The sequence below is a fragment of the Eptesicus fuscus genome, chromosome 4, assembly GCF_027574615.1.
Source record: "Eptesicus fuscus isolate TK198812 chromosome 4, DD_ASM_mEF_20220401, whole genome shotgun sequence".
NCBI classification, from domain to species: domain Eukaryota; kingdom Metazoa; phylum Chordata; class Mammalia; order Chiroptera; family Vespertilionidae; genus Eptesicus; species Eptesicus fuscus.
In genome coordinates, this window is record NC_072476.1 from 108,607,019 (window position 1) to 108,633,968 (window position 26,950).

Sequence of the window (26,950 nt, forward strand, 5' to 3'; positions counted from 1 at the left end):
GTCTCTATGGTCCCGCGCGCTCGGCTCTGGGTCCTCCGCCGGCCTTTGGCGCCTCCTTCCGGTCGCCGCTCTAGGCCTCGCCCAGCTCTATGGTGACGGTGGCCGAGGTGGCCCGGCGATCTGAAAGCCGTGGCGGGAGCCGGTCCGCTTCCTCCCCGTTTCCCCGGGAGCTGCACCCCGCCTACCCGGGGACCTGGCTGGGAGAGGCTCCCAGGCGTCCGGACCCCACCGCGAAGGTACGGTTTCCGCGCCTGGGCCCCGGGGATCCCGGGACCAGTAAACAGATGCCCCCTTCCCCCTCTAACCCCCCGCGGCGGGCTGGGCAGTCGAGTTGTCTGGGACTCCAAGTGGGTCTTCGGAGAAATCGGGGCCCGCCCCCCCGAGTCGCCGGGCACCCGACTGCTCAGGCCAACTCGGTGGGGATCCTTGGCCCCCGTCGGACGTGGCGAAGCTGGCCGTCAGCACTGTTACCTGATCCGCAACTTTTCATGTATTCCTGCCCTCTTACCAAAGACCAGGGAGCCGCCCGCCGTGTCCCCAAAGGCACAGAGGCCGTTGGGCGGCAGAGGTGGGGTGCAGCCCCTGCTCGGCCAAGCGGGGAGCCCCGCCGGCGCTGACGGTCTTTGTGGGCTCTCCCCAGGTGTGCGTTGCGTGGCCCGCGGGAGCAGGTGCGGCGCCTGAGCGTGCCGGGCGCCCACTTCGGCGGACGATGCCCCTCGTCAACCAGCGGGTCCCCGACGAGAGTGGCTACAGCCTGGTGGCCAGCCTCGACAACGTGAGGAATCTCTCCACCGTCCTGAAGGCCATCCACTTCCGGGATCACGCCACCTGTTTCGCTACTAAAAATGGAATCAAGGTGACGGTGGAAAATGCAAAGTGTGTGCAAGCAAATGCCTTTATCCAGGTAGGTCAGCAGGCCACTCGAAGCCAGTGACATTGGTATTCCGCACCCAGTTTAATGAGTTCCACGGCTTTAGTGGACGTCATTTAAGTTGGAAAACAACAGGTCGTTTGTTTTTCGTTTTTTGTGTGTGTTTTTTTTTTCTCTCCGTAACAAATTCTTTCCCCGTGTTTTAGAGAGAGAATGGTTAAAACTAAAAATGTCCCAAGACTTAAGAGTCCAAGCACCCTTGTGAGTGTTTTATGTATTTAAACTCATCTAATCCTCACAATAGTCCTATGAGGTAGGCTGTTATTCCCATTTTACGTATGTGGAAACTGAGGCACAGTTTAAGTGATTGGCCAACAGTCCCATAGCCTGCAAGTGGCTGAGTTGGGATGAGAACCCAGAACATTTGTTTTCAGAGTATGTGCTCTTTACCGCTACCTCCCTTATTAAAAAATAGTTTTCCCTTTATTGGTTATAATGTAATGTATTTGTTCTTACAAAGTTACAGCTGTATGGTTCAAATTTCAGATTTAATTTAGCATGTTTTTGAACACCTAAGTGCATAGTATGACTTCAGGGATAAATGAGACATGGTTCTTGAAAGCTATCACTCATGCATTATCAAATTGTTTGGCAATTTTCCAGGTGACCTTAGCTGTATTGATGGCTCCAAAAAGGAGACTGGAGAATCACGTGGGGGATAGTTTAGATCCAAGAAACTAGATGAAGAGCCCTACATGAAGTTTTGCATGGAACTAAAGCCCCATTATACCGTTAACTATTGACTAGTGCTATTCTCTTTTTTAAAAATATATTTTTATTGATTTCAGAAAAGAAGGGAGATGGAGAGAGAGATAGAAACATCAATGATGAGAGAGAATCATTGATCGGCTGCCTCCTGCACGCCCCCTGCTGGGGATTCAGCCTGAAACCCAGGTATGTGCCCTTGAGGGGAACGAACCTGGGACCCTTCAGTCCACAGACCAATGCTCTATCCACTGAGCCAAACCAGCGAGGGCTTGACTAGTGTTTTTCTAATGGATGATAGTGGAAAAAGCTTAAGATGTGTTGATTGATAATCAGAAATTATTTTCATGGGGTTAGCATAATATTGTGGGGGGTTTTTTTAAACATAAAAGTGAAATCTAGAACCTTATGTGTGAAGTTTCATTCTTAAGTATACTTATTTTTTCATGTTTACTTTTTTTCATAGGCTGGAATATTTCAGGAATTTAAAGTTCAGGAAGAGCCTGTTACTTTCCGAATTAATTTAACTGTCCTTTTAGACTGCTTATCTATTTTTGGATCAAGTCCTATGCCAGGTGAACCATTTAATTATTATTATAATTAACTTTCTATGGCCAGAAAAAGACAGGAAATGTTATTAGAATATAAGTACTTGTAGTGAGCGGCTATAGGGTCAAGCCTCGGACTGACCTGTGGCAGGGCCACAAACAAGTCCCAGCTTGGAGGGCAGAGCTCTCCTAGCATAATTAAGCTTGACCTTACAGTCTTCCCTTGCTCCTTCCTAGGTAGCTAATGGGCTGTGGGAGGTGCAGCAGGTGCTGCCAAAACAAGGTGAAACTCACAAGAACATTGTAAACATGTTGACCACTTCCCGTGTTTTGCTTTGTGTGCTCTGACTATGAAATATCGCTTGGACTTGCAGGCTGGGTCTCTCTGTCCTCATCCAGTCTCAAGAGATCCACCGAGCCCCAGCTGTATTCTCTTTGTCTGTCTTTAATTCTTCACTGCCCCTCCTCAGGCTTACCAAACCTGGCCGTGCTGGACGCTGCTCAAGTACTATCAACATTTCTTTAGAAAATGAATTGCCAATTCATTTTTCAATGGCCACAATCATGGATCCTCACTTTTTATAGTATTAATAGAAAGTGTGCTTATGGTTCTTTTCATATTTGCAAAAGTATTTACATTCATCTTTTTTCAACTTACAAAGTTGAAATTTGAACTGGTGCTCGCTTCAGCAGCACATATATTAAATTTGAACTAACCAAAAGAAGACTTGAACTTCTCTTAATTGTCTTTAACATTTGTGAAATATGTTTTATTTGCTTCTTTTCCCTAACTTCTCCAGAATTACAGTTAGTGGTAGAGAAAAATAGAAATCAATTCTCCTGACTCTCAGTTTACTGCCTGCAAAAATTTTTCCCTTTTCTCCCATTAACTCCTGTTTATAAATTGTCTATTTTCCTAAATTCTTTCCTTTAAAATGTTTATGTTTTATTTGTTTAGTGATTTTTTATAAATAGGGTATTTCATTGCTATGGATATACTAGTAAAACTACAAGGAATCCCCAGAAGAATGATTTTATTTCATAAGAAAGGAATTGAGATTAGCTAGGGAAAATTCAGTTATGATTCTCTAGAAAATATACTTTAATTTTATACTGACACTTCCATTGTTATTAGTTATACATTTTCTTTTTTTAATCCTCACCCGAGGATATTTTTCCATTGAATTTTAGAGAGAGTGGAAGAGAGAGGGAAAGACAGAGAGAAATATCGATGTGAGAGAAACACATCGATTGGTTGCCCCCTACATGAGCCCTGACCAGGGCCGGGACAGCAGAGGAGCCTGCAACCTAGGTATGTGCCCTTGACCGGAATTGAACCCAGGACTCTTTCGTCCACAGGCCAAGGCCCAAACTGGCTAGGGCATTAATTACATTTTTAATGCAGCTGGTTTTTCCTAAAAGCATCTGCCTTCCCCCCTTCCTCAGTGTGGCCCTCCCATCTTTCAGGAAGGGAGAGGAGCTAGAATGTCCTGTCATACTCCTCTTCTGTCTAACGGTTTGCAGTGTGAAAACCCTAACCACTATTAACCATCCTCTCTTTTTCTCCCAGTTTGATCTTAAAATTTGGGAAAATGTAAAGAATGTCTCCCGAAAGAAAAGATTGGAAGGATCCTTAAAGTCAAGCATGTCAAACTCGTGGCCCGCAAGCTGAGAGTTTGACATGCTTGCTTATAGTGAATACACTGGCGTTATAGTACAGATAATGTCAAAGCAATCCACTGGTGTACAAATTGGGCCTTCAAGAAACAGCATGGTCTATTCTGCAACAGTATGACTTGCGGTATCAGACCATGTATCTCCGTCCTGAAATTGTGTGTACATATAATCAGTAAGGTGTTTCGGAGGTGTTTTGCCCAGCTGGAAAAGGATTTCAGAGTTACATTACCTTTTGTTCCCAGTTTTCTTGCAGTTAGATTTGGAATTCCCTGATGACAGTATGTACATCAGGGCAGATGTGACCCTTATAGAGAGACATACATTTCTGCTAGAAATGGGGCAGGATAAGGCGTTCTGGAGGAGCTTTATGTGACATTTGACGAAAACCTGAACCCACAGGTATACAGCTGAGTCCAAAGTGTGCTACATTTCCATTGCAGGGACTTTAACTGCACTCCGAATGTGTTACCAAGGTTACGGTTGCCCCTTGATGCTGTTTCTGGAAGAAGGAGGAGTGGTGACAGTCTGTAAGATCAATACCCAGGAGCCTGAGGAAACGCTGGATTTTGATTTCTGCAGCACCAATGTGATTAATAAAATTATTCTGCAGTCAGAGGGGCTTCGTGAAGCGTTTTCCGAATTGGATATGACGAGTGAGGTCCTGCAGATCACCATGTCTCCTGACAAGCCGTATTTCAGGTACTAAAAGGCAGTGCACTTACAGCGAATGTCCTTTACTCCATCTTCCTATTGACACATTTGCTAAGGATGCAGGACTTACATAGAGTGTTATCCAGGGTCCTAGAATTTTCAGAACTTTAGCGAGCTTTTACTCTTCTCTCACACTTTTATTGATCAGAATACTTAAGATCAGGAAAATTAACTCCCTAGTTAATCTTCATAGCTGCATAGTTAAGCAATGTTGGTTTCTAGATGAGTAGCTCAGTCTCCTAATTCAAAAACTAGTGGTCTTTTCGTTGTTGTACTACTTAAACTGTTGTAGAAGTAATGTCAGAATATTAATGAGTAAAGGGTTTTAAATATCTACTTTCGAAGAACTGAAAGCCCCTCTCATGGCATTAGGCAGTTAAATATTTGGCTCAAGGTCTGTTAAAATATTACCCAAAATGGAAATCAGTGGAGCCCTACTTAAACAGTGATAAGAATTAAAATCCCAGGCATGTAAGCAGAGTATTTGAGAGGGTCCCCACCTGTATGACCTCTCGGCATGGGTGCCGGAAGGCTCCTGGTTGTCTTTCGTCGCCGCTGTGGGAAATGATTCCATGGCGGGGAACTGAATGGCCTCTTAAGAAAGCGTCTTCTTTATTTGGATCCTGATGTGCTTACTGCTGGACCAGTGAATCAGTGGCTTCCTCATTTTCTCCTGCAGGTTATCTACCTTTGGGAATGCAGGAAGCTCCCACCTTGACTATCCCAAAGATTCTGATTTGATGGAGTCCTTTAATTGTAATGAAACCCAAGTTAACAGGTCAGTTCTGGTGATGAAGATGCAGTTAAATACCAAGTTTCTATTAAATAATTTTTTAAAAATCTTAAAACTTTTAATCTGTTGAAAAAAGTAGCATTTTTAAAAAACAAACAGTAGGTTCTGGGTTTACTTGGGGATTTGGGGTTATAGTGGATGAAATTCTTTTAACAAAGAGAAAATATTAGCAAATTGACTAAGTATTGGATTTTATTGGATTTGTTACGTGGTAGTTGCTGGCTAACTTTTGTTCTTGGAGTTCTGAGCACTGTTAGACGTGTGTCCAAATAACAGCTATTTATTTTCTCTTCTACAGATACAAGATTTCTTTACTGAAGCCCTCTACAAAGGCATTGGTCCTGTCGTGCAAGGTGTCTATTCGGACAGATAACCGAGGATTCCTCTCGTTACAGTATATGATTAGGAATGAAGATGGACAGATATGTTTTGTGGAGTATTACTGCTGCCCTGATGAAGAAGTTCCTGATTCAGAATCTTAAGTATGACAATGCACTGTGACATTTTATGTCTATATTCATGATAGGTCTTGTTCTCATTCTTATGATTTCGTATGGAATCATAAGATTTCCCAAACGGAAGAGGCATGGAGGAGACTGGAGCAAGATCCCTGTGCCCTAAGTCACTGTGTAAGTAGATGTTTTCGTGTAGTCACAGATGACCCAGTACTGGACTATCCTGTGGTCCTGTTTTTTTGAACTCAGGAATTTTTATGAGCCATGATGAATAAATTATATATTCTATTTAAGTAGGACATTTCAAAAGGCTGAAAATTTAAGGTTTGATGGAGCCATGTGTGAAATGTTCTTTTATTTATTAGAAATCTTTTACTATTAGAAAAGCAAAGGCATATGGGTATTGCTTATTAGTTGGAATTCTGGAGAATATATCTTAAAGCAGTGGTTCTTAAAGGGCTGTGCCCAGACCAGCACCATCAGCATCACCTAGAAACTTGTCAAAAGCTCTGCGAGTGGGCCAGCAAAGCAGCCCCTAACTCCGGAAATTCCGATGTATGCCTAAGTTTGAGAGCCACTATGTGAAAGGACACTTTAAAAAAAAAAAAAGGCATCATTGAAGTGGATGTTTTTCTATGTGATTTCTTCACAAACGTTCTGAAACTTAGGCATCACCAAACAAGTCTGAATATATGATTTATTTTTAAAGTATTCATTTTGAAGAAATGAAAGAGATATAAAAGTCTTCAGAGTTATAGATTTTCTTGTTCTCCAAACTGTCCAGTGTAGTGAGTCCTGCAGTAAGTGCTTATTAATTCCTTGTATTTCCCTTTAAGAGTTTCTCAAGTAAACCAAGGTGGAGAAAGCCATGGAGTGATTTTGTATTTCTTGGGTAATTCACAATGAAATAATTTTGTGGACGTAGATATTTAATAAAGAATAATACTAAAATTATCGGACCTGTTTTCTAGTAGGAAAAATCACATATCTAAAATGAAGTTTCTGTACCGGGCGACAACAGCTTCCTGTCTGTAGGTGGGAAGGCACCATTGATTGGCCTTTTGGGTGGGATGGTTCTTCATTGGGAAAAACTCATCCCATTGCAGGATTCATCTAGCCTCCCTCGTCCTGACCTACTAAGGCTATCATTGTGACCACCCTCCCCCCAAGTAAAAATGGCCCCTACTGTTGATGGTTGAGAACCGCTAAATATTCACCACAACTGGAGGGTATATTTGGAATGCCGTCTGTAAAATGGGCCACACGGCATCCGGGAGATTGGCTTGGAGAGAATTGGAGCCAAGCACTTCAGAGAAAGGCCCCCCTGGACAGCTGCAAGCACTGCTCCCCAACACATTCCCAGCCTGTGTGTTGAGCCCAGGGTGAGTACCCGCCAGCTAACACGTCTCCCAGGCAACCTCAGGATGCCTGGCTGGTAGGCACAAAAGAAGTTGGAGTTTTGTAAAGTACAGTATGTGTTCAAGAAGGAAGTGAATAAATCTAAATGGCCAAATATTTTTTGTTTAGATAAGCAACAAGAACAACAAATTAAAACATAATTCACATGCCTGGGTTGCAGGTGTGCAGGAGGCAGCTAATCAATGACACTCATCATTGGTGTTTCTCTCTCTCTCTCTCTCCCTCTCTCTCCCTCTCTCTCTCCCTTCCTCTCTGAAATCAATAAACAAACAAACATAATTATGAAACTATTCCATCAGCCAACATGTCAAGGACTACAGCTTCCCTTTAAATTGAAAACCACAGTTATTTTTTATTTTTGTTCACTGGTATGTCTAGAAAGGTGCCCAGCATATAACAGGCATTCAGTAAATATAAGATGAAAGAACCTCCACTTTCAGATTATTGTTTAGCATCTTATTACCGTATTTTCCGGCGTATAAGACGACTTTTTAACCCAGGAAAATCTATACGCCCAGTCGTCTTATACACCGGAAAATACGGTAGTCACTATTTAATTCCCATTATTTAGCTCTGAATTTATTTTGATCTAATGTGTGTGTTTTTTTAAAGTTGAACCTATGAAGAATCCTATATAATAAAGAGGTAATATGCAAATTGACCATCACTCCAACACACAAGATGGCTGGCAGGGGAGGGCAGTTGTGGTGGAACCAGGCCTGCAGGGGAGGGCAGTTAGGGGGGACCAGGCCTGCAGGGGAGGGGAGTTAGGGGCGACCGGGCCAGCAGGGGAGGGGAGTTAGGGGCGACTAGGCTGGCAGGGGAGGGCAGTTAGGGGCAATCGGGCCGGCAGGGGAGCAGTTAGGTGTTGATTAGGCTGGCAGGGGAGTGGTTAGGGGTGATCAGGCTGGCAGGCAGAAGCAGTTAGGGGCAATCAGGCAGGCAGGTGAGCAGTTGAGAGCCAGCAGTCCTGGATTGTGAGAGGGATGTCCGACTGCCCATTTAGGCCCGATCCCCACCAGGATCGGCCTAAATAGGCAGTCGGACATCCCTCAGGGGGTCCCAGATTGGAGAGGGTGCAGGCTGGGCTGAGGGACACACCACACCCCACCCCACCCCCGTGCATGAATTTCAAGCACCAGGCCTCTAGTTTAAAATATAAACTGGTTTAATAAGAGATTGGCATTTTTGCACATTTAAGACTTATTTTAGCTGCATCTATCTTTAGCTATTTAGAATTCGGAAGCTAATGAATTTGATTCTTTTTTAAATCGCTAACATTGAGGTACTACTGATGTGATAAAGAATTTCCTACTTAGGTGTGTTCTGTGTGACCTAGGAATTGGTTAGGTTAGCCTGGTTCTGGTCCCTATGAAAGCACCAGGGGAGCACTGCCTGAGTCGAGCAGGACGCTCTGTGACTGCAAATCCGCATCGGATAGAGAAGAACATTATCGTACTTTGAAGACCTTTAGTTTTGCCTTTTTGAAGTCTATTTCATTTCCATTTCAGTAAAATTGTGCTTATCATGAATGGCTCAGTACTGTTTTTCCATTTTTAATATGTTTATTCCCTATTTGATAATGTACTTCCACCCAGATCCTATATAATAAAAGGTTAATATGCAAATTGTCCCCTCGACCGGGAGTTCGACCAAGGAGCGGGGCCGACAGGCTAGCCGCCCACGGCTCCTCCCCCCGGCCAGCGGGCCGGCCGGATCCCCAACCCGTGCACAAATTCATGCACTGGGCCTCTGGTAGGTAAAATGATTCAAAATAATAAAAATCATTTGTTAAATTCTTTTTATAATAAAAATAAGTCTATAACACAATCATTTTATAAGAAGCCCTGGGATTTCTGTGGTGTCATCAAGTAGTCCTAATAGGAGTTAGTCACAGTGACTGCCCAGCACGTCCCTTCCCTGTCCCACCTCCACACTGCCTGTGCCTGCCTCCTCCCCAGAAACAAAACCTTTGGGGTCCTGAGAAATTGGGAAATGGCATAGTCTTCTCCTTTTCCCAGTTATGTATGGGACGGTGTTTATACCATGTCGGCTACATGCGCCCCCGCAGCAGTTGGCAGCTCTGCCGTGGACTTCCCGCTCCAGGACTGGACGGCTGTGCTCTGACCAGAAATGCCACAGGCAGCTGCTCCAGAGGCTCCTGGTGCCATGTATGTCACCGCCAGAGGTTTGGATAGAGCAAACGTCTGAAGTAGGCTTTCCTTTTGAAATTAGTAGTTTGTTGATCAATCTAGTAGATATTAGTAGTGACTCTCATTGGTAAAACTACAAGTATTCAGGGTATGTGAACTTAGTAAATTAATTCAGAGTAGTTCCCCATCCTTGCAGGAAAAGGAGATACGGATGTGGTGAATGAAGCCTGTAGCCCAAGCCTGACAAACTCAAAGGCTAACACGGGCCAAATAAACGAGGCATGCAGCCTGCCTGTACTCTCGGGCCTCGGCCTGACACTTGCCCCTAAAAGGTCTTGCTTCTTACCATGTTGTCCAAGGATTTCTGGTTGCTTCTTGTTGACTGGGTAGGAGTCCCCTCCCTGGAATATTACCAAGTTCACTGTAAGTGGGCCTTTCCTGGACTGTGGTGAGTGAACTGAAGCAGAAGGCTTCACCAAACACAGGACAGGTTGCTAATAGTGTCTATTAAAACCAGTGTGTGGGACAGTCTGATCTGGGCTTGGGTTTTGGTTTGGTTTTGTTTTGTTTTGTTTCTAACTTGGCACCAAGATTGTAGGAAAATAGCTAACGCTCATGCCCTTAAAAATGTCAGTGCCATTAGCTGATGGAGAAGAATGTAAGAGTTGTGTGTGACGACATTGACTCAGCCAGTTAGAAACATCCGAGAGTGGACTGGATTATCCAGATTGCTCGTTCCCACTGAGTGGATGGAAAGTAACTTGGTTCCCATCTAGTTTTCCCAGTGAGAATGCAACTTTACATTAGGCTGTAGTGTACTGAGCATTCTAATGTGGTTTCTTAAAAGTGGGGACTTAATGCCTTAGCCGGTTTGGCTCAGTGGATAGAGCATTGGCCTGCGGACTGAAGGGTCCCAGGTTCGATTCCGGTCAAGGGCACATGCCTGGGTTGCCGGCTCAGTCCCCAGAAGGGGGCATGCAGGAGGCAGCCAATCAATGATTCCCTCTCATCATTGATGTTTCTATCTCTCTCTTCCTCTCCCTTCCTCTCTGAAATCAATAAAAAAATATATATTTTTTTAAAAAGTGGGGGACTTCACAAAATAGTGAATTTTAAAACTTTTGGGACCAACATAGGTGCCACCTTGTCAAGGTCTGAGGACATTAAAACTGTACCATTCATTATCACCACCATTTCACAAAGCATTTTAACATCAAAATCTCAGAAAATGAAGAGTTGGCAACTAGCTGACAGTAAAGAAAAGCAAGAAATAGTAAAACCAAAGTTCAAATGCAACAACAGGGTTACACCATAAAATCATATTTTAAATGTTATATTTTATGCTATTTTACTGATATAGGCTTGTCAGTTGGGAGATCTTAAGACTCTGGGATCTGACAAATAGTAAAATTTTTTTTTAAATTTAGTGTCACCCAAAATGGAATCTGAATGGCCGCTTTCTCTGGTACTTTGTTTTGAATCACAGTTATTGTTGAAACTTCATTTTCAGCTGGATCTGTGGAAATGGAAACAACTCAGACTGTTCTGGGTAAGAAGAGCAGCCCCATCTCCAGGCAGGACTAAAATTAGCGTGACGTACTGGGCTCTGCCAGAAGGCCAATGGAATAAGCGCCCTTCAGCCAGCCTGCAACCGAGACCTTGGTCCTGGGTGCCAGGCCTAGAGCATTCTGGGAAGTAGCTAAGGGAGAGCCATTGGGTTAATTAGCATACTGTGCTTCCGCCACAGCAGGACACTGCCCAGTGCTATGCCTTGGGTGCTGACTATTAGGTTTCACAGACTGAACAAATGACTGGAATGAATCTTTTTCTTTCCTTTTTTTAAAAATTATTTTATTGATTTTTTTACAGAGAGGAAGAGAGAGAGGATAGAGAGTTAGAAACATCGATGAGAGAGAGACATCGATCAGCTACCTCCTGCACACCCCCTACTGGGGATGTGCCCGAAACCAAAGTACATGCCCTTGACCGGAATTGAACCTGGGACCTTTCAGTCTGCAGGCCGACGCTCTACCCACTGAGCCAAACCAATTAGGGCCTGAAATGAATTTCTTAAATGAAGTACCAAAATGTGGTTTGATAAACGCTGAGTGAAAGAAATTGACACTTGGATCCCCAAAGACACAGGGACTTTCAGCTCTATTAAGTCAGCTCAGGTGGCCGAGAGAAAGGCTGAAACGGGAAAAATAAAAGTCTTTATAGTGCCACCTCAAAAGAATCTGGTTTCTCCTTTGTCCCTGAACACACACAAAAAATGTAAAGGCCATAATTCGAGATTGCCAATTTTTTTTCTTCTAGATAGACACTTACTTGTTCAGGGGCTAAGAGTGTGTTTTTTAAACAATCTCCATGAACATTTCTTTCCTAAAACAGCCTGTTTAACCCAGTTTTGTGGGCTCAGTGCAGTGGGATGGGAAGAGGAATCATCTGTGTGATCCAGGAAGTCGGCTTTGTAATCACCAGGCTGACGTTGAACAAGCCGATCTCTCCCATCCCTGGCTTCTTCCTGTCTAAGACTCGAAAAGCCCCGGATGACTAACATCGGACGACTTTAGTAAATCAGATCAGGGCAGGTGTTTAAGATTAAACAAAGCTGTTTTGCTGACCTCAAACAGGTTCTGGTTAAAAATACTTCCAAATAGTATATTCAAATATTCACCAATAAACTACTTAGTTATTGTAGAATGTCTAAGAGAGAGAGAACGGAAAGGAATGGAATTAGAGTTAGAAAAAGGGGAATGAAAGGAAATGGAGTCCCAGTGAAAAGAAACTAACCCAAAGACAGCGTGTGTCTAAGAAAAGATCGCTTTCCCCCAAATTACCGACCCGGTTCCCGGTTCCCAGCAGCTCTTGGTTATGTTACCTGTAGCGCTGCTGCTGCATCGGCCTCTTCTCCCCCTGAGTCCTTAGTTCTGCCTTTGATCGGCCACTGCTCGCAGGTTGATAAATGCACATTGTGGCCCAGAACTTGCGTGACCGGAGAGGCTGGCTTTACTGGCGGCTGCCTTGTACGGAGGTTTCCTCTTTACTGCTGGGAGGAGACCTGGAGGAGAGCGGAAGACGTTAGTGCACTATTTGGTTCTGGCCTCCTCCTCCTCCTTCCAGCACCTAATCGCTGCCTTACAGAGCCGGAGGGCTGAATTCAGCCTGAGGCGGCTTTCACCAGGAGACCACACCTCTGAAACACCGGCTCTTCTAAAAGGCCTCCGGAACTGGTACTAGAGTCTTTCGTTTTCTCCCTAGAGAGCAGGGAGCTCTTTCCTTGATTTAGATAGCAAGCCAAGGGTATCCGAGCTGCCCCGATTACTTGGAATCACAGCTGCAAAACAAACATTTAATGTAGGGCCTTTTATGTAGTTCCTGATTTTCAGGTGGTTTCTTCCGAGCACAGAGATTTACAGCCCGGGGGCCTTCTAAGTGCTGAAAAGAGGATCCGCCTTCCCCGTCTCCAGCCAGAAGGATTTCTGGGCTCTGGGCTCCCAACACCGGAGGGTTGGACTGGAGCTGAAGCAATCTGGTCCAGAAATACGGTTTCCATTAAGTGTTCCCCAGTCGCCTCCTATGTGGAGCTCAGGCCGGCACAGTGCGGTTTCCAGAGGCCCTATGTGGGGAAACGGTGTGTTCCACAGAAATGTGAGAGACCAATTTTCATGAACAACTTGAGGTTTTTTCATATGTAAAACCCACTAAGACTCTGATTCATTCTCCACTACGATACAGAACATTACCTGCCACTTTAACTTCCTTCTCGGCAAACCAGAAGATCAGGTGATTCCAATTTTGGAGAATGGGCACAAGTGAGATCAATTGCCCAGGGCTCTCAGCAAATCAGAGGCGGGGGAAGGTCAGAGTGGCCCCCGGCGGGGACAGCAACTGGAGAGGAGCGCCGGGCCTCTCCCACCACAAGATGGCAGGATCCCCTTGCCTAAGACCTTCAGTCCCTGGGCGGACACTCATTTCCACAGCGAATGTATTCTCTTCTTTGGATTCAAGTAACTGTGCCAGACGGTCTCGCCTATGACGCCATGTATGTTTCTAGAAGCTCGCTTTTGATATGTTTCACATCAGCGTGGTGGTAGCTTTTCATTTCCTAGCCTCTGTCTCCTTTCGCTTCACACACCAGTGGTGTCACTCGAAGGTAATAAAAACCAAAGCCTGGGTCTCAGGAAAAATACAAATAGCTGTTATCTGCTATGAGTTACACGACTACTACAGGGCCAGGCGCTGTGCTGGCTACATGCATTATGTCGCTCTCACAGCACTAAGAGGTAGTATGTTCCCAGCCCCATTCTACGGATGAGGAAGCCAGGATTACAGGCGGCTACAAAGGGCTGGGGCTGGGGTTTGGGCCCAGGTTTGTCTGTCTCCAGAACTAGAGCTCCTCCCCACCAGGAGCCATAAAGAAAAGCGCGCAGACGGGTGTGCGGAAGGCACGTTTGTATGATCAGATAAAGCAGTTTGCTGGTGAGATAGTCGTTGGTCATAAAGACTTCGTTATGCACTGAAGTGAGGCCCAAATTCTTTACCAAACTACAAAAGTCCCCTTTTCCTAAATGTTGTTATTTATTGGTTTTATAGAGAGTGAGGAAGAGAGGGAGGGAAGGAGAAAGAGAGAGAGAGAGAAATATCGATTTGTTGTTCCACTTATTTATGCATTCATTAGTTGATTCTTGTATGTGCCCTCACTGGGGATCGAACCCGCAACCTTGGTGTATCTGGACAACGCTCTAACCAACGAAGCTACCCAGCCGGGCTCCAAAAGTATGCTTGTACCTTCAATGCAAGCATGGGCTACGCCCCTTCACATAAAACCAAACCTTAGGTAGCTCTCTACGTTGGTTCTAAAGAAAATGTAAGGTTTTATTTGACAAAATTTAAATCTCTATTTCTAAAAGAAATATATATTTTTTAATTTTTAAAAAGCATAACCTCACCCACCTAAGTCCTATCTAACCTCACCCACTTGGGTCCCAACTAACCTCACCCACAAAGGTCCTAATTAACCTCACCCATCTGTGTCCTAACTAAGCTCACACACATAAGTCCTAACTAACCTCACCCACCTGGGTCTGAACTAAAGTCACACCCCCTGCGACTAACTAACCTCACTCATCTAGGTCCCAACTAACCTCACCCAGCTGGGTCCTAACTAACCTCACCCACCTGGGTCTGACTAACCTCACCCACCTGGGTCCGAACTAACCTCACCAAGTGGGTCCCAACTAACCTCACCCACCTGGGTCCCAACTAACCTCACCCACAAAGACCCTAATTAACCTCACCCATCTGTGTCCTAACTAAGCTCACACACATAAGTCCTAACTAACCTCACCCACATGGGTTTGAACTAAACCCTCTGTGTCCCAACTAACCTCACCCACCTGTGTCCCAACTAACCTCACCCAACTGAGTCCAAAGTAACCTCACCCACCTGGGTCCAACTAACCTCACCCACTTGGGTCCTAACTAACCTCACACATCTTGGTCCTAACTACCAGGTGTACCGGTTAATAACGCGGATTTTGTAATCAAAGAAAACAGGATAATTTCAAGAGAAACATCAGAAGTGCTTTATTCAAAGTAATGCCCATCGCTAGCTGCACATTTCCCCCATCTTTCAGGTAATTTGTGGATACCATCCCAATAGAACTTTTCTTGTTTTGAGGCAAACCATTCAGAGACCCAATTTTCCACTTCTTCGTATGTTTTGAAGTGCTGCTCAGAAAGTGCATGTGCCATCGATGGGAACAAGTGGTAATCTGAAGGAGCAAGGTCTGGTGAATATGGCGGCTGGGTTACCACTTTCCAGGCAAGATCGTTTAACGTGTCTTTAACTGGTTTTGAAGTATATGATGGTGCGTCATCATGAAGCAAAATTACTTTACCATGTCTTCTGGCACATTCTGGTCGTTTCACCATCAAAGCGTGGTTCAAATTGATTATTTGTTGTCGGTAGCGATCAGTATTAACAGTTTCACCTGGTTTGAGAAGCTCATAATACACCACACCTTCCTGATCCCACCAAACGCAGAGCATGGTCTTCTTTCCAAATCGATTTGGCCTTGCAGTTGATGTTGATGGTTGACCTGGATCAACCCATGATTTTGCGCATTTGGGATTCTCAAAATAAGTCCACTTTTCATTGCCAGTCACAATTTGATGCAAAAAAAGACTTTATTTCGTGCCGTTGGAGCAACATTTTACTGATGACTTTTCGGTTTTCCATTTGTCTTTCATTCAGTTGATGTGACACCCATTTTCCTTCCTTTAAAATTTTTCCCATTGCTTGTAAACGATTGGAAATTGTTTGCTGAGCAACGTTTAATCTTTCTGCAAGTTGTTTTTGAGTTTGACACGCATCTTCATCCAATAATGCTTGTAATTGTTGGTCTTCAAACTTTTTCAGTTGACCTGGACGTTCTTTGTCTTTCACGTCGAAATCATCACTTTTAAAGCGTTTAAACCAGCGTTCACAAGTATCTTGAGATGGAGCATGTTCACCATAAGCTTCCCGAAGTATTCAGCAGCACTTTTCTTCAAAATAAAGTAATGAATTTAAACTTGCTGCAAGTGCTCTTTTTTTTTGGCACAAAATTCGACATTTTTAAGAGTAAAAATATCTGTGATGTTAACACCTTCAGCAAATTTGGCATATGAAGTTTTGAAGCTTGCTGTCAATACAACAAAATAGCATACATATTAAATCGCATATATATCAACATATGTGTAACTCCATCTGTTGAAAAAAATACGCACTATTAACCGGTACACCTGGTAGACACCAATGTTCCAATCTCATTTTTTTTCACATTAAGCTGCTTTTGCACTTTTGTCAAAAAATTAACCGGCCCTAGCCGGTTTGGCTCAGTGGATAGAGCATTGGCCTGTGGACTGAAGGGCCCCGGGTTCGATTCTGGTCAAGGAACATGCCCGGGTTGCTGGCTCCATCCCCAGGGTGGGGTGTGCAGGAGGCAGCCGATCAATGATTCTCTCTTATCATTGATGTTTCTCTCTCTCTCCCTGTCCCTTCCTCACTGAAATCAATTATATATATATATTAATTAACTGGCCATATTTATACAGGGTTATTTCTAGACTCTATTGTATTGCAATGACTCCAATCTCTGTCTAGCCCTTTACCAATACCAAATTCTATTATTATTGCTTTTTGGTAAATCTTAAAATCAAGTAGTATGATTCCTCCAACTGTATTATTTTTCAAAATATCATGATTCTTCATTGTAAAGCCCTTTATACTTGCTGCAGATCTAAGTTCATTGCCACATGGCTTTTTCCCTGCGCCCATGCAGTGGGCTCCCTCTCCCAGCACCGACGGAAGGGGGGGGGGGGAGGGACAGGGGGGAGCTGGGAGGGGAAGCGCTGCCTCCCATCAGGTCACCCACCCTGCGCCCCGTCCTCTGCCCGGGTCGCTGAGGGCTGAGGAGGGGCTCCTGTGTGAATCTGGAGGGAAGTCCGGGTTACAGTGGACACCAGCCCACCCCTTGTTCTTCGGAGAAGCCTAAGCCTCCCGGCCCTGGGAACCAGGCCAGGGCCAAACAAGCCAGCTGGCTGGGGCTGCAGCCAGCCCCCAACCCGCGGTGAGTACTGCGTGGCCTGTCGCGGCTCCTCCCCAGCTGCTCCATCGAGCCATTTCCGTGGACGGAGTGAGCAGATGCGATGTCCTGTCACCCTTTGCAGCAATAACCTTGCTAGTTGCTCTTTTGAAGTAGGCCAGAGCTAGGTTCCTCCTGTGGGCAGCCAAGAGGCTCTCCTAGAAAAGGAACGAAGCGCCCTGGCCCGTGGCTCAGCTGGTTGAGCTTTGTCCCATGCCACGCACCGAGAGGTTGCTGGTTTGATTCCTGGTCAGGGCACATGCCTGGGTTGTGGGCTCAATCCCCAGAAGGGGGCGTGCAGGAGGCAGCCAGTCATTGATTCATTGATGTTTCTCTCTCCCTCCCTTTCTAAATGCAATAAAAACATTTTTTTTTTAAAAAAGAAAAGGAATGAAGAGGGAAAGTCAGAGAGAGGCCACTTGCTTTGCAGACACAAAGCTGATTCTAAGAACTAAACAATTTGGCCTTCATAGGCCAGTCGTCTCCGTGGTTGGCTCGAAACCCGGCCTTGCTGTAAACAAACTCCAATTAACCTGCATTCTACCCACTGGATTCCACTGCCTCCCATTCATCAAACCCATTAATATGTCCGGCTAAGTCTAATTTTATACAAAGCAAATGGGAAAAATGGCTTCCAGCAATCCACAAGATGGGATAATTTACCCATAAACATAAATTTCCTAAAATCAAAATAAAATTTTATTACCTCTGGCTCCCTCTCTTTCAGGCCTAAGAAAGTTTTTGCTTTGTTTTGTTTGATTTAGTTTATTCCTCCTTCGTTTAAAATGAGAGCGGATAGAGAAAACATTGTAACTATCCTCCCCAAAGGGGAGGTTGAATAAATCATGGTACATCATCCAGGAAAGAACTTCAGACATTGAACACCATGTATTCTTTTAGGACCAATAAGGGGGTACATTCAAAATACGCTAAGTTTAAAAAAGTCATAAAACTGTACTTAAAATATGATACTGGCATGCATATTTACATAACTGGTGTGAACATTTTCTACACATACACACATATATATGTATGTAATGTGCACATAATTTATTTATGGGTGGTGATATTACAATTTATTTTTATTTTCTCTTTCATATCTGCCCAGTTTTCAAGTGTTCCCCCCACCCCCAAGATGGGGAATATAATATCTTAAAGGAGAATAAGCTAGTATTTCATTAAGGCCTATCTTTCTAGAGATAGCACGGCACAGTGAGAACATGGGGAGTTCAAAGCTGGTTTCCACGGTGATTAGCTTTATGGTCAAACTCCAGGAGGCTGCATTTCCTTCCAAACCAGGGTAAGAGGCCTACATTGCTGTGAAGGTTGTTGTGCAGATTAGATTAAAATCATTTGTAAAATCGCCTAACATGCAGTAGATACACAATCAATATTGCTTCCCCTTCTCCCCTTGCCCCCATCTTTATATTCCCAAGTTGAATTAAACATTTATGTGTATAAAATTATCTTACGTAAGGCATTCTGCAATCGTTACATTTATTTTAAGTGGAAAGGTTTATCCTTTTCTGAAGATTAGACTTAACAATCAAAAGAATACCAGCATGTTATCTGGTAATTCTTTACAAAAAATTTTTTGACCGATCAGACCACTCATCCCCTTGACCATAAGAGCAGAAGGTAGAGAATGATAACGCCTCTCATCAAGAGCATGTAGGGAGACATCAGCCAAGTTGTCTGGCCTGCACAATGCTGCCTATTTTCCCACCTTCAAAATGGGACATGAGATTCGCCCTCACCAGATAGCTGGTCACTATTAAACACGACGCTATGGTACAGAAGGTGAGCTACGGATTCAGATGACCCAATCCTGGCTCTTCTCTCCTTTAGTTCCGTTACAATGAAAACACTAAACATACCTCCTCCTAGGCTCCTGGTGAGGACTTTATAGAGCAAATTATGGAAAGCACTTACAACAGTGCCCAGGATGCAGTTATACTTGGTTAACATTCAAACACTTAAGAACAGCGTATGCACAAACCTGGTACTCAATAAATGCTGTGGAATGAATGAATGAATGAATGAATGAATGACATGTACACTAGAATTTATTCTGAAAAAGGAAACAAGGCTATCTTTCACATTAGGCACGGAAAGCGTAGGCAGTGCCCTGTATGGCAGTAGTAGACATTCACTAGGCTCTCATTTATGGCCGTGGACTTAGGTCGGTGGTTTGATTTAACTCTGGACATTTAATCACCTCCCAGCCACTTCCCATTTGATTTCCAGACTCACGGCTGTTTAGAGAAGGCAGGCGTGACTCGTGTGTTTCATTTACTGACCATCAGTCATCTGCCCTGCAGATGCCAAGTGCTTAGTTTTGGAGACAGATCACTTTTTAGGATGTGAAGATATTTGAAAAATCTAGGGAACACTAAACCTTTCATTATTCTTTTTTTCTTCTGATAATCTGATGGGCCCACTGTCACATCCAAATATTCTGATTCTCAGAGGATCCCTAACCCTAACTCAAATGCAAAACAGTTAAGTCTTGTTCTGGCGTGAACAACTCCCAGGAACTTTGTTTCCATAAGGAACAGAACTTCCTTAAAAATGCACATGCCGGGCCTAGCTTTCAGGGGCCGCCAAAACATTGTCTTCTTAAGTGTTCCTGCCTCATCTCTTTTTTTAATCCTCACCTGAGGAGGTGTTTATTGATTTTTAGAGAGGGAGGGAGGGAGAGAGAAAGGGAGAAAGAGAGAGGGAGAGAAAGAGAGAGAGAGAGAGAGAGAGAGAGAGAGAGAGAGAGAGAGAGATTATATGTGCCCTGTCCAGGAATCAAACCTGAGACCTTTCGGTGTATGGGACGATGCTCCAACCAACTGAGCCACGTGGGCCAGGGCCTCCCTCCTCAACTTTTAAGGTGTCACACATAATGACAAAAGTAGGTGGCAATTCATTAAAAACAAAACAACCACATCCTTTCAGAATAAAGGTGAGAGACAGTGTGCGGAAGGACTAAGAGTCCGTGAGGTCAGATCATGGACCCAACACTGAAGCCCACCCACCCAGTGTGTTCAACCCCAGCTTCAGTTTCCTTGCCTTCTCTCTAATGCAGTAACAGCCGTACCAACGACCTCAGCGGTGGTTCTGAGGGTTAAATGGGGTCTTGCACATAAAGCTCAGGCCCGGGTATAAGCAGTTGGTAAATACAAACCTCTTTTATTATCATTTTAGTCTGCTTTTTTTGTTGGTTTTCTCTGAATATTTTCCCACCAAACACAGAGCCCAGAACAACCATGCAATTCCAGGCCTCATTCAGAAAAGCCTAAGCTTCTCTAAGCCCCGCTCTTAACCGCCCAAAGCAATTGTTAGTCTTTCCCTGAGCTGTGCAATCCACAAAGGCCTCCCTTATATAATTCTCCCAGCTGCTTCCTGCTTCTCTCTGCCTTCTGCAGGGTGAAATAGGCCCCCCCGCCAGTGAAACAGTCCAGGAAAATGCCAGGCCCACAGACGCCCCCATGCCCAGGGTCAGCAGTTGATAAGCAAACAGAAGGGCCCCGTGGGAAAACACAGCAGCACTGGAAAATGGCACTTCACTCTGTTCTCTGGTTCCCATTTATGCTCATCGTCAAGAAGGGCAAGTTCCTTGGAAGAGGACCAGGGCCTCGGGCTTCCGGTGGAGGTTGGGTGAAGCCAGGCTGGGGAGGGTGGTGAGCCTGGGAAGAGTGAACGGACACTGGACATTACACTAGATCTTCGCTGGAGGCGTCTCCTGCAGGGCAGCAGTTACTCACGCTTCCCAAGTCGGATCCTATGAGGGTCAGAGAGGAGCTAATTCTGCTGAAAGGGACTTTCGGGGTAATGTAGAAAGTCCAAGCAAAGCAGGTTTTTGGCGCGAGGCAAATAGCAGGAAAGAAAATCCCCTTAATTCCCAAACATCCTTCTATTTCCCACATGTTCAACAGCCCCCGGCTAAGGGCACCACAGAGGAAGGCCACATATCAGATTCTGCAAGTTGAGCATCAGGCCAAAAAAATTGACAGGGGGATGTGTAGAGAGGAGAGGGACTGGGGCTCACAGAGGCTCAGGGTGAACCGTGAACATGAGCTTCGAGTGGCCTGAGAAATCACAGGCTTTGAGTGGCCCGAGAAATCATGGGGTCTGGCCTTGCCAAGGTATTAGGGGTGAGTTAATTAAATGTTTGTCCAAATATTGCATGCTATTTTTTTAAGTTGATAATTTTGTATGGCCTGCAAATCCTATACTGTATAATGAAAGGGTAATATGCAAATAAATGGAATGGCAGAACAACCAAACAACCAATCAAAGCATAATATGCTAATGATATGCTAAGGCTGCTCAACCGCTTGCTATGACGTGCACTGACCACCAGGGGGGCAGATGCTCCAACCAGTAGGTTAGCTTGCTGCTAGGGTCTGGCATATCGGGACTGAGCGAGATGGGCTGTACACACCCTGGAGCCCTCACGTGGTCCCTCCCTGGCCCAATCGTGCACTGGTGGGGTCCCTCAGCCCGGCCTGTGCCCTCTCACAATCCAGAACCCCTCAGGGGATATTGGAAAGCCAGTTTCAGCTGATCCCACATGTCACTCCCCTTGGGAGGGCGCCAGACGCAGGGCTCATGGCTGGTGAGTGCTGCTGTGGCAGCACGAGTCTCTCCTGGGACTGTTTGGGTGTGAGCCCGTGGCAGGCACAGTGGGGCCGGGATGAGCGGGAGCGGCAGGTAGGAGCTGCAGGTGGCGTTGGACTGCGGGTTTCGGCCCGATCCCTGCAGGCTACCCAGAGGGACCCCACCTGTGCACGAATTTGTGCACCGGGCCTCTAGTGATGTTATAAATATCCAGATGGCCCTTGGCAGAAAAAAGGCTCCCCACCCCTGCTCTAGAGGCACGGGCTCCAGGAATCTCCCCAAGTGCTTCTTTGCAACCACCCCAGCAACGGTCGGAGGCCTCTGTTTGAAAATCTCTGACAGACAGGAGTGGGAGCTGAGTATCCCACCCCCAATTCTGCCGCTGATGCCACGTGACCTTTTCAACCCACAAAGCTTCCCCATCCTCCAGCTGTGAAATGACAACAATACTCACAGAAGCTGTCCCTTTACCAAACGCAGAGGCGGTCCGGGAAGGAGCCGGGCTAGGCCAGAGCGCGGTGTCCGAGCTGGCTGAGAAGGCCCTCTGTAAGTACAAGCGCTAACGAGCACCATTACTCCCCTCTGTTCCCACAGCCAGCTGGGCCCTTGGGAGGGAACCAAGCTGAGCTGCCTCCCTGGGTCTGCGGGAAGGAGAACAGTGAGCCTGGGCTCTGAACGGAAACAGGCGAAGGCTGCTCTGCGGCTCTGCGCACCGGCCCCTCTAGCCCCCCAGTGCCCGGTGCCCGCTGAGAGCCCAGGGGGAACACTCCTCCTCTGCGCTCGCAGCTGGTGAGTCCTGTAGTTCCTGTCTCCACCAGACCACGCCCCACGTTTGGGTCCTTCAGATGAAGCGGGGCTGGTGACCAATGCGGCTTAAGCAAACTGGATGAGGATCTTGATATAAAATAGCTCATTAAACTTCAAAGTCAGCCCCAAAGGGGGAAATGAGTCCTTTCAGCTCCCAGCATCCCCCCTGGTCTCCAGTGTGAGGTGCATTTACGGCTCCAGGTGTCCCAGGTGCCACAGGTGTAGGGGAACGTCACACTTCACTGCCACCTCCTTCGCTGAGCCTTGCTTTTGACTTTTATGAATTTTACATTCATAGTGTATCAGCGCCATTGTACACAGTGAATACTTATACAGAGCGTGTTTGCTCAGATTCTTCTAGTGACCAGGAAGCTAATTCTCAAGAGTTTGGAGACCCCTGCTGCAGACAAATGTTCTCCAACCTTTGCCAAGAGCACTTTTTCACGCTTACAAAAACCTCACCTCGTAGTAATATTTTCATGGCACTTCCTACATGAGAAAGGTCAAATGAATTTGCTGTGTATTAATTTCAAGAAAACGCTCTTTTATGTAACAATACCAGTGCCTCTATGTACATGTATGAGACTTTCTTCTCTCTGCAGGCAAGATGCTCACACACTGGAGATCTGGTTCCCTAGTCGCCTCCCAGCTCCACGGTCTGCTCCAAGACCAAGCAATTTTCCTTGCCCTCCCAGGCCAAGGACACCCCCTCCTCCGGCACCAACAGTGCAGCAGTTCCCGAGGTGAAAACCAGGGGGCAGCGACACCCCCTCTGCAGCCTGAGGTTAGGCTGCAGGGAGTGTTGATGAGCTGGAAAAGAGGTCCACCAAGAGGCTGTCCACCAAGCAGGCATCTGGCTTTAGTTTGGGATGTGATTCCACCACCGATGCCTCTTGCTCTGACTCAGGCCAGACAGGACCTGCCCAAGCCACCCAGCCTTCGCAGATTCCTGCTGTCGCCTTTGGCCATCATGTCCAGCATGGCAGGGTGACAAAGAACAGGGCGGAGAGCCAGACTTCCCAGGGACGGATCCTGGCTTAGCCACTTACTGCTACCCGTGTGCCCTGGACAAGTCCCTCTACCCACCTGTGCCTTATTCACCTATAGTACAGTGGTCGGCAAACTGCAGCTCGCGAGCCACATGCGGCTCTTTGGCCCCTTGAGTGTGGCTCTTCCACAAAATACCACGGCCTGGGCGAGTCTATTTTGAAGAAGTGGCGTTAGAAGAAGTTTAAGTTTAAAAAAATTTGGCTCTCCAAAGAAATTTCAATCGCTGTCCTGTTGATATTTGGCTCTGTGGACTAATGAGTTTGCCGATCTCTGGCCTATAAGATGGTAATGACAATACCTTCTACGTTGTATGGTTGTTGCAAGGACTAATTTAATGAAGGGTCTGCAGGAAGGAGAACAGTGAACTGGGCTCTGAGCGGAAAGAGATGAGATGGCGCCTGGCACAAAGGAGTGAAAGGAGTGGGTGCCTCCGTCGGCGTTGTGTGTGTGCGGCGCACCTTCCACAGGAGCTTGTAAGTTCTGACGGCAGAGACGGTGCCTTCTGGACCTCATACTGTCTCCCAGTGCTCTCCACAGCACTTCCTGTACTTAAGTCTCTCGCTAAATACTTGCTGGAAGACTGTTTATTGAGAGAAATCAGCCTTCTGGCTTGACCCTTCGACCCCAATGCTGGAAAAGTCTTGGGAAATGGGGCGAGCAGGACTGATGGCTGTAAAACACACACATGTGCAGCTGGGCATGAACACACACAGACGCACACATCCCGCCTACACAGGGAGCCGGCTCATAAATTCTGCCCATCGTAAAGCAGTTGCAGGATTAATGACAACAAAACTAAGTGGCGCTCAGCAAGCACTTCATCCCTCTTGAAGGTTTGCAATTTTTCAAGGCGTTAGTTGTTTCAGCCCATTTTAGGCTTTCAAAAAAATGAAGGGATGTCCTGGCCGGGGTGCTCAGTCGTGAGAGCATCAGCCTGAGCACCGAAAGGTCACAGGTTTGATTCCCGATTCCCAGTCAAGGGCACGTACCTGGGTTGCAAGTTTGATCCCTTGGCCTGGGTCAGGGCACATGCGGAACGCAACCAATCAACGTGTCTCTCTCACATTGACATTTTTCTCTCTCTGTCTCTCTCTCTCTCTATCTCCTGCCTCCCCCTCTCTAAAGATCAATAGAAATCCTCAGGTGAGGATTAAAAAAAGAAGTAGGAGCACCTTCAATCAACAATTAAGGCGGAGCTTCTCTAATCATGGACATACTTTTATTTTATTTATTTATTTTTTTATTTATATTTTATTGATTTTTTACAGAGAGGAAGAGAGAGAGGGATAGAGAGTTAGAAACACCGATCAGCTGCCTCCTGCACACCCCCCACTGGGGATGTGCCCCCAACCAAGGTACATGCCCTTGACCGGAATCGAACCTGGGACCCTTGAGTCCGAAGGCCGATGCTCTATCCACTGAGCCAAACCGGTTTCGGCTCACAGATCCACTGTTTACTAAGCTTATGACCCTACGCAAGTTATGGCTTAATTGCCTTCTCTAAAAATGAGGTCAGTATGAATACCTGCCTGATGAGGTGATGGGATTAATCAGATAATTCTCATAAACCACTTAGCATGGTACCTGCTATAGTAACTGCTCTCTTAACACTGGCTATTATTGTTTGATTAGCTCCATGACTTGAGGGTGGTTGAACTGGACGATCTCGAAGATCCTTCCTGTGATAAAATGCTGATCGAAACCAGGCAAGAAAACAGATATAATGACATAAGGTGAAGGGAACTGACATTTTGAAGCTAGACTTCACATGTTCTCTTTCCTGTTTCTTAAAAGCTTCCTCATGTAGTGGCCAACTAAGTAAAGAGAATGTTGTCCCACCAAGGAGAGGGAAGGGAACTCACACTGGGTCAAGGGCAGATGGCCTCCTCAACTGTGTTAGAAACACAGGTGTTGAGAAAGAGCTGAGTGGGCTGAAAATCTTCCCTCTCTCCCCCCGCATTTCTCTCTCACACAAACACATGCGCCCACACACAACGTAGATCTCTGACTTCAATCCGAAACATAATTAATATGGTAATTGAAATGGTAAACATAAAAGTCAAAAGAGCCCTGGCAATGTGGCTCAGTTGGTTGGAGCGTCGTCCTGGTCACAGGTTCGATTCCCAGTCAGGGCACATCCCAGGTTGAGGGTTCGATCCCCATTTGGGGCCCATTCAAGTAGGGTGAGAATTTTTTTTAAGAAGTCAAAAGAGTTAATTTTATACAATAAAAGAGATAACCATATCTTAAAATTAACAGAAAAATCAATTAAGTGATGCAGAAGAAATCGAATTCTGAGAACTTAAGAGCAATAACAAAGGTTTTCATTAATTATAATTAAGTCCCCCAAAGGAATCATCTTTGTATTCATAATAGCTTTTAAAAGTTCAACCACTGCATAGTTTAAAATTTTTTTAACTTCCTTTTCCACTGATTAGATAAGTCATGAATGTTAATGGTTAAAAAAGGGGCGGGGGAATAAATGTCAAGTGTAATCTTTTATACCAGGTTTGAAAAATGATATTACCAGCCGTCCAGAGCCCTGTTGTAACCCATCCAGAGGCATCCTGGAAAACCAGGTGACCAGGTTTGCCTCCAGTGGGAGGTCCCAGTGTCTCAGGTGAGTGAGAGCGTGTGACATCAGTGTTCTGTGGTTCCTGCAGGTGGAGGCAGAGGTCCCAATTAGAACCATTGCTGACGGCGGGGATTCCAGCAGGGCCAGCTCACACCTTCTTCCGACCGAGACTCACGTGTGAAGCCGGCTCTGGAAGAAAGGCTTAGAAGTCAGTCCTGTGTCCCCTGTGTGGGATGCTATCAACATGAAGCTGAAACTGCCCAAATACATAGGTAACCCATACCAAACCCAGATAGACCATTCACACTCCTGTATGGAGAACCTGGGAAGCAGAAATTAAAGACATTTGTCAAATTATTTATTTATTATTTTTTTTAAATTGATTTTTACAGAGAGGAAGGGAGAGGGAGAGAGAGCTAGAAACATCGATGAGAGAGAAACATCGATCAGCTGCCTCCTGCACACCCCCTACTGGGGATGTGCCCGCAACCAAGGTACATGCCCCTGACCGGAATTGAACCTGGGACCCTTCAGTCCGCAGGCCAATGCTCCATCCACCGAGCCAAACCGGTTTCGGCACAAATTAAACCTCTTAATTTAATACAGTTCCCCTAATTGCTACTCCACGTTACCTCCACCATCCCCTTTTTACACATCCTTAAAGCCAGTCCCTTCACAGCCCGGAGTCATCAAAACTATGGTCTCCCGCTCAAGTCTGACATTGCTATTACAGGTCTGAGAGCAAGATGGATCCAGGCACAGCAATCAGCTCTCAGGGACTAAGTAAGGTGTGGCCAGTGCATTGGCTAATTCTCCCAGTCCTCAGCCCACCCCACTATCTAACAGGAGGCCCTAGTTAAGGAGCTAAAACACGTGTATAGATG

The 26,950-nt window shown here is 45.7% G+C and overlaps 1 protein-coding gene across 3 annotated transcripts; it reads left to right on the forward strand.

Annotated features, from left to right (window-relative positions):
* Positions 1-13: 13 nt before the first annotated feature.
* On the forward strand, positions 14-26,219 carry RAD1 (RAD1 checkpoint DNA exonuclease). Of its 3 annotated transcripts, XM_054715330.1 has the most exons (7): positions 14-236; positions 641-904; positions 2,103-2,211; positions 4,302-4,560; positions 5,252-5,350; positions 5,664-5,847; positions 26,155-26,219. In XM_054715330.1, exons 1-6 carry the CDS (start codon positions 90-92, stop codon positions 5,845-5,847), a joined length of 1,062 nt encoding a protein of 353 aa, XP_054571305.1. In that variant the 5' UTR covers positions 14-89; the 3' UTR covers positions 26,155-26,219. The 3 variants fall into 3 exon arrangements, with proteins under 3 accessions (XP_054571305.1, XP_008153040.2, XP_054571306.1); XM_008154818.3 differs by lacking the exon at positions 26,155-26,219 and having other exon boundaries at positions 5,664-6,113; XM_054715331.1 differs by lacking the exon at positions 26,155-26,219 and having other exon boundaries at positions 641-856; positions 5,664-6,113.
* The last annotated feature ends 731 nt before the right edge of the window (positions 26,220-26,950 follow it).